Here is a 13,044-nt window from a genome sequence, read left to right on the forward strand (position 1 = left end):
AGAGGAATGAAAGTCACAGATGGAATTAAAGTTGCTAATCACCTGACCTTAAAATAAGGAGATCATTCTGGATTATCTAGGATAGGCCAAAGTAATCACAATAGTCCTTAAATGTGAAGGAGGGAGGTAGAAGGGGAGAACCAGAGAGATGGCAGTACCAGAAGGACTCGGCCCAAAGCAGCATGTTAAATATGAATAATCAATTGATTCTTAAACTGGAATTTTGAGAAACTCACACTCCATTAGACTATAAGATATACTGAAAAACTATGTGTAAGGCACAAAAAATCACCCTTCTTGAGTCAATAATTATTAATATTATTAAATAAAATTCTTTAGAAAAAGTAAGAAATTCTCACCTAACATCAGCTTGAGAGAAGGGAAGAAACTGCCTTATTAAAATAATATACAAATGTTGATACATAAAACTATGTAGATATTATACTTCAATAAATGATTTTAATAATCAATTACTATGCTGCTTTAACACTATAATGTTCTCATTAAGTAAAAAAATTTTAACTAAAATGATATTTGAAAGATACTCGTATCATTTTTATGATCACTCTGGAAATTTCTGGTAAAATATAATAATTACTTTGGTAAGGTACTCTAAATAGCTTAGCTGAAGAAACACTATAATCAAGTGGCCAGAGAATGAAAATGTGTAAACAGGGAAGAGAAAAAGAAGAAGGGAGGGAAGGAGCGGAAGTGGCAGAGGGGAGAGGGGAGAGGGAGAGGCAGAGAGAAAGTGGGGGGAGAGGAAGTGAGGGGAAGAGAGGAAATTGGAGAGGGGAGAGAAGAAATGGGAGAGGAGAGACAAAGTGGGGGGGTAGAGGAAGTGGGAGGAAAGAGGAAGTGGGGGAAGAGGAAAGAGGAACTGCAGGGAGAGGGAGGGTAGAGAGGGAAAGAGTGAGAGTGAGAGAAGGAAGGAGACGAAGAGAGAAAAAGATAAATGAGCCTCAACAGATTCTGGCTGAAATGTAAATCTTTGACTTGTGTTTGTTATTTCAAATACTGTCTAAATAAAGATGTCATTTCCAGAGTCTCCCCTCTGCTTCCATGGCACAGCAGTGCCCCTTAGGAGAAGGGCTCCTGTCTTCCTTCATTCTGCCACTTCCAGTAGACCCCCTGGAATCATTGATTATCACACATTTATCTTTAACTCTAAGAGGAAATTTTTTAGGGCACTTTTGTGCCCAAAGAAAAAATATACACTTTTGCATTTGCTAAGAATTTTTTCTAAACTAACTTTTCTTGGTTGCTCCCATTTCTTCCAGTCAGTGTCATACTGGCAACTCAAAGTCTAGCTCAAATGTCACTTTAAATGTCAAGCCTTCCAGAACCCACATCCCAATTCCCTGGCTCTAATAAATATATTATGGCACCAGTCACATACAACTGTAGAAACTTATCTGCCCATCTCTGAGATAATGAAGTCTTCAAGGCACAGTCTAAATATAATTTGTCTTTCTAGCCCAGTGTCTAACAAATAATAAATGCTAAATATATGTTTGAATTGTAGTGTTTGCAACACTACAGAAGTTGCCAACATTCTGTAAGTGAACCAATAACATATGCCCCAACTACCACAGCATATCCAATGTTATTTCCTCCAAGAGAATTGGCGATGATTCTATTCTTTATCAACACAGAGAAGAACAATTTGGAAGTCCCCAGTCAGACCACAACACCAGAAGCTGCCATATAAGAAGAACACCTGGTACCCATCCCAGCATGCTCTTCAGTCAAAGGAAATAAAATATACAAATGCTGGTCTAAGTAGCCAATTTTCCTAAAGCTAAACTGACTATACTCTAAGCATGACTAACACAGCTTAAAATGATAAAAACAGCTATTTTAATGAGCACTAGTAACTACCAGGCAATATGCAAATGCTTTAGAATTTTTTTCTCATTTAACCTCCACAATAATTTTATGGAGTAGGAACTATTACTGTTATTGCCGTATCACAGACATGGCAACTGAAATATACAAGCAAAGTTGAACACTGGCAGAACCAGGATGGAAACCAGGCAATCTGAGTACAAAGTCATTTTTTTAAACACCACAGCAAGTTCAATATTCTCCATGTGCCCCTTAAATCCATTTAAAAGGTTACTTATTCAAAATGGCAATGTAAAGCCATTTTTACAGCCTTTTTTAAAACCCACTGAAAATGGGTAAAGCAAATAAAAAAATACAAAATAAACTTCCACCTTTAGTGAAAGTTAAAAGTCACACACTCAAATTCCCAATCAAAGCACATCTGTCAAATACTGTGAAATGCGAGAGGCAACTGGGAGCTGATAAACAGCTCCTCAAACCTCAAACAAAACACAGAATTTCCTAAAAGTAAAAATCACAGTTACACAAGACCTATTCAATGACCCTTTGATTAGAATAGACATCAGACATAAGTGAATACAGATCAATTTCTCAGAAAGCAGAGAAAGTGTTATTGAAAGAAAAACACACAGGCCCTGCCTTTTGTGGAGCCTAGCTCCCTCATGAAGGGGTTCTACCTGACGTGGCAGAAGGAAGACAGGAGCCCTTCACTTAAGGGGCACTGCTGTCCAATGGAAGCAGAGCAGACTCTGGAAATGACACACTTATTTACACAGTATTTGAAATAACAAAATCAAGGCAAAGATTTGCACTCACTAGCTCATACTCAAATCACCAGTGCTCCTGCTCATACTGTGCTCTGGCAAACACTAGCCCCATATAAAGATAGGCGATACTCAGGGAGAGGCCATGAGAACTGCGGGTAAAAGCAGCAAATACCAAAAGCCAGAGGGAAATGTAAGCAAGAGGCCAATGAAGAACAATTACAGGAGAAATAACCCAGACAAACAGATGAAGAATTTAGACAAATATCTCTTCATAGACTCCAAAAAATTAAAATAATTACAGAAAAAAATTTCTTTAAAAAAAAAGTTCAAGGCAGAGGTACAAGTGTAAGTTCAGAAAGTACAAGGGTTCACGTGATACAGTAACAGGTAACTAAAAGAAACGAAAATAAGTCGACATAGCTATGAAATATAGCCACCTTGGGAACAAAAAAGTAAATAATTTAACTGAAAATATAGTTTTTTAAAAAGTTCAACTTGAAAGCACATTGAGTGAAATTAAAAAGTTAAAGATGAAGGCCACAGATATGTTAAATCAAGGAGAAACATCACACATATTATCAGGGTTACTAAAGAGAAGAACAAAATAGTGTACTTTAAATATAATTTTAAAACCTCCTGTCATAAAAACAGACTCTACTTCTCAGAGATTAAGAGCAAGATCCAAGATAAAATGAAACAGAATTACAGAAAGTAAAACAATTGATGAAGTTCCTGAACTTTCAGGTTTAAAATAAATTGTTCATTAGCATCCTGGACAAAAAAACAAAACAAGAACAAGTGAAAAGATCAGTTTGCTTCAAACTTCACAGTGACACCAAACGCCAGATGACAGGGAAGTCATGTCTCCATATTTCTGAGGGAAGTAATAATACTACACAGCTTTGATAATTACAATTAAGAATCATAAAATAAATGTGAATAACCCTAATTTTAAAAGAATAGTAAAACAAAAAGAGGAAAAAGGGAGTCAGGAAGAAACTGTTAATTTTCCCATCTTTCTAACAAAAAGTCAAAAGATTCTGTTTAAAGTTAAATTCAGTCATTTCAAAAAACAGAATTAAAAGTTTGGGTTTTTTTTAATTAACTGTTAAGTAATAATATCATTTTGGTAAAAAGATATTAATATGAAATTAATCAATTAGGCTTAAATTCAATTCTTATTTTTTTCATTCCATTGGAAGCAAACTAAAAAAAATTCTTTGTAAGAGATGCAAGGTATAAATATGATCTTATTTTTAAAAAACCGTTTCTAATTATTTGTATGTATGTACACAGAGAAGCTATAAATAATGTTCACCGAATATGAACAGAAGGTATGAGGCACGGAGATGATGGGGCTTTGCATGCTTTAATGGTTTTAAAATGAGCAATGCATCATCTTTTCAAATAATGAAGCTATTTCTCTCCTTCAATAATTCCATAATCTTTCCCAAATCTCTGCATATCATTTTGTTCCCATTTCCCAGATAAATAAGATACCCAAAACTGAAGTGACTTGACAGTAAAAGGAGTGACCCAATTCAAGACGATATTTTAATAAATACTATGATACACATACTAGTTGGTATCATTATCAAGTCTATTGATGTGGCTCAATAAAAAAAAACTTTTAGTATGATTATATATGCCAGGAAATAGGATGAATGCAACATGAACTAAGAAATTCCAAGGCGTGCTCAACATAACACTAATATAGCCAACCAAGTCTTACAGATAGTAGCCATGCACCAAGTGCATGTTACAATTAATGACCTTTGAGGGCACTTCGATTTCTGAAAATGTCTGATTTTGTGATGTGAAATCATACAATGTCATGAATCTCTCTTACACTAAAAAACAAATAATATCAATACCATGCACACTTTTAGAACTTGACAGTTTTAAATCTTTTTCACAAGTATGTCCTTTTTTCACACCCATAGCAACTCTTGAAATAGGCAGGACAGGTGTTATTAGTTCCTCTTTGCAGATGAGAAAGTTAAAATTCACAAAGGAGAGGGCACTGGGGTTCCAGATCAAACAGACAGATAATTGCAGAGCTAAGGCCTGCCCCTTTTTGATTCCACTTTTATTGTCCAGGCAACTACCCTACATACACTTACAGCAGCCAATGCTAACAATCCATTTCATTTACATTAATTGCAGCTTTTGGAGCAGCTATCGCTACTTAGTTCAAAATGGAAGAAAAGCTGGATTGCTGCTATTACAATCCCTCTATCCTGTGCGAAGAAAGAGCCTTGGAACTTGGAAAAGAAATTTAAAGCAACCACAAGCTATACAACCATCACTATGAAATAAACCCTTTTTGTGTGGCATGAAATCGCTCACAGAAAGGCTTGCTCTTGTTCTCTTGATTTCCAAATGCATAAAGTAAAAGTCACCCCACTGCTAATCCTAGGTGGTTAGGCAGCTGTTCATCAGAGGTAGTCGCAAAGCAAGGTTTTAATGTGAACTCTGATAAGCTGGACTAATGTATATGTGGGGTGGGTATGTTCTGAACACCTGCTCTAAGCCAGCTGCTGAGAAGCACTGGGTAAACATATTGAAATGGCTGGGGGGAAGAAAAATGAAGCAAAGCAAGGAGCCAGGTCCACAACAAGCCACCGTATTCACAGAGAGGACAACTGCTGAAATACGCTGAAGCGTGTATCCACCAGATTTTATGCTGGTATTTGTGAGCAGGAAATAATGGACAACAGGAATCTTTTTAGAATTTATTTGTCGTTTTCTAAAGGCAGATGGTAAAGGGACAAATCCAAGTGCAATGAAGCTGAGTAAAGGAAGTCACTTAAAAATGAAGTAAAGAAAAACTTAATGCAAAAGTTGTGTTTGTTTTTTGTTTGTTTTTGTTTTTGTTTTTAAGGAAAGGGTGGATGAAGACTGCTCCTGAAAGTAAAACTCTCATTATGGACACAACAGAAATTTTATAAATCCAAAGTAGGCTATTTAAATTTTAGAACCTAAGCAGAAAGGCACAGCATGATATTCTGTGGCTCTTGGCAGGATTTTGTCACCACTGGCAAACTGGAAATGTACAAAACAGTTGTAAAAGCCATATTCAAATCCCTTTTCAATTATGTATACTATGGCAATGCGGCTTCCACTGCTGACATTTTAAAAACTTCATCTAATATTGACCTTGTCAATGTATTTGAAACATAAAAAAAGATAAACTTTCAAACTCTGCAATTTTCTCCCTGAATCAGACTTTGTTAAAACTAACAGCATCTGATTCAAGCAGACTTAAAAACAAGCATCAATGTATTCTCTGTTCAAAGGCATCTACAATGGATAAAATGTATGAAAAATCATTTTTTAAACACACAGCAGTGAGGCTGGGCACAGTGACTCACGTCTGTAATCCCAACACATTGGGAGGCCAAGGTGGGAGGATCACTTGAGGTCAGATGTTCAAGACCAGCCTGGCCAATGTGGTGAAACCCCGTCTCTACTAAAAATACAAAAAATTAGCTAGGCATCATGGCACGCACCTGTAATCCCAGCTACTTGGGAAGCTGAGGCAGGAGAATCATTTGAACCCAGAAGGCAGAGGTTGCAGTAAGCCAAGATCGCGCCACTGCATTCCAACCTGGGTGACAGAGCGAGACTCCATCTCAATGGGACAAACACATTAAATTAAATACTCACTGCTCCTTTCTCCTTAAAGACTTCTGAATTCATGAATTATGAGCTATAAGGCACAATTGTTCAGAATGAATCACATATATTACTGTCAATCATAATATTTTCAGGGTTTATCCTCAGGGTAACTAGCAACACAATGATTCTTTTTGCCATCATCTTCATTTGTCATAATAAAAATTAGTTACAGAATAATGACACTGCCAAAATTTATAAACTTACAAAGCTAACATTGATCTTTTCAAATATAAAAATTTAATGACAACTGAACAAAAACATAAATACTATCTCAACATCATTTCTAAAGGGAAGGGATAAATACATTTTGCATGACAGGTAAAGAACATTTCCATATTTATATAGAGAAGAGAAAAGAAAATTTAAATTTACTACCTTCACCACTCTAGTCTTAAGGAATACACAAAATTTTTAACTTTACTGTATAAATGGAATTATCAGTGGTGTGCTGGAGCTAGCTCATCCTTGGCTCATGAGAGCCAATTGTTGAATTTTAAGGAATCTTGCAAGCCAGGTGGTAAAGCCTTGAAACCATCCATAATGGGAATAATTACACCACAGGAATTGATAAACACTACAATCAGGCCTCTCCTCTCCCCTCCTCCTCCCAGAGAACCACTTTACTAACACACCACTGATCCACATGCAAATAAGTCCACAGTACAGTTAATCCTCACAAAGTGAATGCACCCACACAGGCAACACTGAGGTCATGAAAAAGAACATTACTGATACCTGCAGAAGTCTCCCTTGAACGATATCTGAATCAATATCCCTCCACAAGTCTAAACACTTTACAAATACTAGAAAGGAGCAATTTTAGCAATGCGGATGGAAGAAGGCAATTTAAGTGAAAGATACAACCTTGAAAGTCACTTGTAAGTAGCTGTGAAGGTAGGCTGGCAGAAAAAGACATGGCAAGTTGTGCATTGATTTGGAAGCAGCAAGAGTAATATGGGAAGGAAAATATGAAATTGTATTGCTGAGCAGCTACATGAGGAATTATGAGGCGCATGCTTCTGTATGAGACCTGTTCAGTGTAAAACCCTACTTATGAAATAGAGATGGTTTAACACATTGTCATTCTCTTAGGGTCACCTATGATTTTTAGATTGTAACCAGCAGGAACTACAAGAAAATCTCAACTACCACAAATAAGGTAATACTCATCATTTGAGGACTGTTGAAATTCACAGCGCCCCCCCTCCCCGCCATACTTTAATTTATACTGTATTTGTAAGAAACCAAATATTAAAGTTTTCCATGATGATCCTACTTCTAGGAGAAAAGCAGAGACTTCAGGGGCATAGGACTGCATTTGACAGCAATCATGCATCATATGGCACTGGTATTAGAACTACGTTTGTAGAAAACTGATGTATATTAAACAAAATCTGGCTTCTTTTTTTGTACCAGTGATCAGTTGCATCAAGCAGTTTTCCATTTTTTAATATTCATCTGAAAGTTGATTCTTAAAATACCAGCTTAAGTTCTGGAAAAGAATTACAGCTAGACTTGCAGAAAAAAAATGAGGAGTTGCTTCCATATAATTTTTTAAGGGGCTAAAAAGAAAAATTACATTTTACAGATAGATATGCACATGTAAGTACTGACCACTGTCTCGTATTCACACAAGAAAGTACTCTAATGAGAATAAACTGCCCAAAAGTAAGAGAATAAACTGCCCAAAGTAGCAATATTTTCAATGCAATTTTAACATCTGACTAACCAACCTTTATTGTTTTTCTCTTCATATGGATATTCATTCATCCATTTGTTCTTAGAGTCACATTGATCCTGCAAGAAAAACACAAAGACAAATGATGAGAGAAAGTTCTACAACTTGATGTTATTGCTCCTTTGGGGAAAAAAATACATCTTAATTCTACAGTTCCTTAAGCTCGTGATCACAGAGCTGAGAAATATCTTTTCTTCAGCTATGTGTTGTTGCCTTGCTCTTCAGCAGCCATCAAAGAGCAAAATGCAGTAGAGGAAAAAACACCAGCTATGACACCAGGACAAGATCCTGGGCACTAAATAATTAAGACCTAGACAAAAATGAGAGAGGAAGGGAGGAGAATAAAAAGAAAGGGATGCAACAGGGAGAGACAGCTGAGGAGAAAATGGCAAAAAAAAAAAAAAAGGCTTATAAGTAAATTTCCTGTATCAAAGAGAAGCCCCAAATACTCAAACTGGAACCCTTGGCTTCATTATTCTTAGCAACTGAGAGAATTTAAAGTAATGTCGTTTCATTGGGGAAATGATAATTTCTTTACAGTTGATACAAATGTGCAGAATAATGAATACAAATAAATTTGGTGGCTCCATGTCAGCCAATACCCAAGTAACTTTAAAAAAAAGATCTAAATTAATATATGTCCCTTCTTTTAAAAATTAAATATAAATTAAATATTTATGTGGTTTCCAAAAGGTTCAAAATCTCCAGGACCATTAGGATCTCACCAAATCATTAAATATTATTGGGTTGGGGAGTTCTGATTATAATAGACCATTTGCCCTATTTGGATATATCTTACAAGTCTTCCTATGTATTCTCTCTCAGCATTATGTTACTTGCTTCAGAATTTCCATTTCATGAGGCAAATTTTCTTTGGCATTCAGTTGAGCCAGCTTATTAGGCACAGTTGACTTTATTTTTCGTTTGGAATTACACTCAAGAGGGGACACACCCTGGAGTTCTCAGCAGCGCCCGTTCTGTGCCAATGTCTATGGGCCGTAGCACTGGGCCTGGTTTCCTGTGTATGTTTCCATACATTTGAAAAGAACTCACTCACTCATAAAGGCCTTAAATGAAATGCAGTAGAGTTCACAAGCTCCATGGGCTTGACCGGTGAAGGAAACTGGCCTTTAATTTTATTCCAGTTTTAAATATATATGTCTCTCTTGCTATAACAATGTCTCAAAACATGTCCCCTAATATGCACTACAGCTTTTACCAGAAATGCTACTAAAAGGGGAATCCAATATTTTAATATTATAGTGGCAGACTAAAAACATTCCCTTGAAATTCAGAGTATAATTCCTTTATTTAACATGATTAAACCATAACATGGTATCCTTTGAAATACTTAAAAAGTCACCTAAGACACAGTGTTCTCAAAGATGTTTTGTCCTTTCTAGTCTTCAAAATATATCTAATCCAATCAGTTCCAACTTCTTAGCAGAATGTTCAATCAAGGTACATCAAAACCTGGCTCATTATTTTTCACAGGGTAGTTCTGTAATTTTTTTCATTTAACGTGCCATAGGCATTTTCTCATATAAACTTAATAATGCTTAATCCAAAAATTTGTAATACTCCAGTGAGGGAATATATCATTATTTACTTCTTAACTTTTGCCTTGTAATTTGTGACTTTTATTACGAATCACACATAAACACCCTTCTGTGTAAATCTGGTGTGCACCAGAGTCTCTGCTGGTCTGAATGATGCCTTTAAGCAACTGGTAAGGATGCCTCCTCTGGACAGACACAAAGAGCCTCCAATCAGGAAGAAGGCAACGCCTGCAAGCAGAGCCCACTGCAAACTACAACCACCACTCCCCCAGGTAACCTCATCCTACGCTACCGCACTTAGCTGTATCAATTTATATTCCCACTAGGAGAAGACATAAGGATGAAACTGATCAGAGGTAAATTTTATAACCAAGGTAAAAGTTAGATAATGTCAAGGTTCTTACGAACCCCTGCCTTAGTCCCAAATCTTATGGCACGGCTGTTTGTGGTTTGTCATACCATCTACATTTGCAAACTTCTACAATTTAAATTTATATTTCTGGAGGTTTTAAAGCAGGGGAGGGCCTGATACAAAACTAGTTTTTGCTTTCCATCCAATTCAGGCTCCCAAGAGAGTGTTCAAGATTCATCTCTTGCCTTTCAGCCCCTCATACTTTAAGTAGCACAAATGAAGGTAAGAGATGAGGACACAGATAAGAGTTGAGAAGACCTGTCTGTCCCTAGTCTCACCTCTATCATCTTCTGGCTGTGTGAACTTAAGCAACTCATTCAACCTCTTTGATGCCCAGTTTTCTTCTACAAGAAGCAAGGATAATAATAATAATAATACCTGCTTTATCTACCTTGCCTACTCTCATTGCAGTAATGTTTATACAGCAATCTGTAAAACGTTAAATGTCATACGTGTAAGAATTACTACCTTTTAATCAACAGCCTAGATATCGAATAGGAAATAAAAAAGATTTCTCTAAATGGAGGCCACCTGATAGAACAGATGTATCTCTAATTTTATTCATGCTAAGGGGCCTTTAGCTTTTCCCCCGAAATCCCTATCAAAAGCAAGCCATGATATAAAATAGGAAAATTGCACATTTCCAATAACAGTTAATAGCTCATCAATTTCTGAATTAAATTTACTTAGCTCTGCCAAATAGGTTTCTGAAATTATCCAGTAAATCTTCCCAAAGCACAGAAGTTTTAAAGGCCAATGGCCTCATCAAAATGCTCATGACGCATGGTTTTGGTCCTCATTTTCCTGGCTTCAAAAATGTTTCTCAATTGTCATTAGGTGAAGAAAAGCAAAGGATCAGTCGCTTATTTCAATATGAAAAACATGAAAAATGGCAAGGCATAAAATATTACACTTTCGAAAGTATTTTAAGATTACTTTTAAACCAAAATATTGCTGCCTGGAACCATGGGTAAATACTCATGGTTTTAGAGGAGAGACTGGAGAAATTCCAGTTACACCTGTTTCTCTTTAGTAGCTGCAAGCAATAGAGAATGACTTTTAAATTCTTTCCTTTCTCTTTTTCTGTCTTGAAATTTCCACATATGATCACTCAAGTTCCTTTATAACTCAAAGACAGTACACCTTGGACAACAGAAGTGACCTTGGCCATAATGAAAGTGAATGCTATCCACTTTAACAAGTAAGCAGTTACTCTGTCATAATTACCTCAGAGTACAAGCATTATATTATACTACAGTACCAGATTGCTTGCTCTTCATCACATCTTAAATGATCTATTATGTTCTCAGTCTTTAAAGGTTAGTGTTTAACACATTTTAAATGTATTAAAATGGACCCATAAGTATACTTGTTGCTAGATCCTCTGAGAATCCCTTTATGTATCTTTAAATAGAAACAGAGAAACACACTAGACATCTAACTAGCCAGGGATTCCACTCTCTGCCCAAAGGTAATTTAGTTGCTGTGTTTCGAGTAAATTGAATGGTGGTGCTGATATAGTAATCTTATTTGGAATTCTGTCTTCTAGATTCAAGTTTACATATCACTGCTTCATTAGTTATGATCTTGTGTTTTCCAGCACCGATTTTAAAAATCAACTAATAAAGGTTTATATACATATTCAGTTCAGTTACTGTAATTTTTAAAGCCAACTAGGGAAGTTGACAGGCAGGCTTTGTGCATGTCAGTCTGTGATGTTATGTAACAGGTCCAAGTTTGCCTTGCTCTGCGCATCAAGGTTTCTACCACATAAGTTGCTTTTTTTCTACTTAAAGCTATTTCTGTTTCATCTGTCACAGTGAGTTATCTTGGGAACTAAAAATATTTGAAGGTTAATCTAAATATTTCTGGAGATAAATGCAAATCTAAGTGCTACGTTTTCATAGCTATTTTGACTAAAAATGAAAAGTAGCTAAAGACACAAAGAAGAATGCTTGTTGCTAGGTGACAGGTGACACCTACTGTATCTCTTCTGAACTTGTACAGCATGACACATCTTACAACCAAGAAGAGGCACTTGGATTTCCACTGGACACACATAATTCTCTACAGAGAAGCAAACCAGAGTTTTTTTAATACGGGACACAGTAAATCATGGCTATAGGAAAAGAGATGCCTCTCACAATAGGAGAGAATAATACTTCACTTTCCATTTCAGGTATACATTTTCAAGTAAAGTCTACACATGAAACACATTTAACTTTCACAATTCATGATTAAGCATTAAAAAGTGATAACAGACATCACTTCAATTAGGGGAGGTAGAGTCCATAAAGAAAGCATTATTCTCCTATAAGTAATCCAATGCTCACTAAATTTAGTAACACAGGGCCATCATAGCAAAGATCTCATAAGTTAAAAAAAGAAAGCACAAAAAGTTTCTAAGATTTCCTGGACATATTTTATAATTACACACCTACTTTCTAGCATATATCCCTTCCTTCAGACAAAAACCCAGGCACAGGCCAGGCACTGTGGCTCACGCCTGTAATCCTAGCACTTTGGGAGGTCCCGGTGGGCGGATCACGAGGTCAGGAGATCGAGACCATTCTGGCGAACATGGTGAAACCCCGTCTCTACTAAAAATACAAAAAAAAAAATTAGCCGGGCGTGGTGGCAGGCGCCTGTAGTCCCAGCTACTCTGGAGGCTGAAGCAGGAGAATGGCGTGAACCCGGGATGCGGAGCTTGTAGGGAGCCGAGATCGCTCCACTGCACTCCAGCCTGGGCAACAGAGGGAGACTCCATCTCAAAAAAACAAAAACAAAAACAAAAACCCCAGACACAAAGTTCCACCCTCTCTCCTTTGACTCATCAGGCAATCCAGGTGACAATACGGAAGTTTCAGGAACTCCATCATATCCAGCATGTCAGGATCTCACATGAACGAATGGCATATTCCACTCCATGTGAGAAAGGCTGTGATGCTATCATGGAAAAGATCTAGCTTTGAAAGCCAGAAAGAAGGAACATCAGCCTTAACACTTGGGAGTAATGTGACCTGGGGTAAGTTGTTTCCA

The 13,044-nt window shown here is 36.7% G+C and overlaps 1 protein-coding gene across 22 annotated transcripts in view; it reads right to left on the reverse strand.

Annotated features, from left to right (window-relative positions):
- Positions 1 to 13,044, reverse strand: part of KLF12 (KLF transcription factor 12) — a 458,965-nt gene that overhangs the window by 310,268 nt on the left and 135,653 nt on the right. For 21 of the 22 annotated variants that reach the window (XM_063714935.1, XM_063714934.1, XM_063714937.1 and 18 more), the window contains one exon: positions 8,030 to 8,093. In XM_063714935.1, the coding sequence (XP_063571005.1) occupies positions 8,030 to 8,062 (33 nt within the window). In that variant the 5' untranslated portion in view covers positions 8,063 to 8,093. Of the gene's footprint in view, positions 1 to 6,127; positions 6,204 to 8,029; positions 8,094 to 13,044 lie in introns of those variants that run through there. The other variant, XM_063714939.1, reaches the window with a different exon arrangement.

The sequence above is a fragment of the Pongo abelii genome, chromosome 14 (assembly GCF_028885655.2).
Source record: "Pongo abelii isolate AG06213 chromosome 14, NHGRI_mPonAbe1-v2.0_pri, whole genome shotgun sequence".
Classification (NCBI taxonomy): Eukaryota; Metazoa; Chordata; class Mammalia; order Primates; family Hominidae; genus Pongo; species Pongo abelii.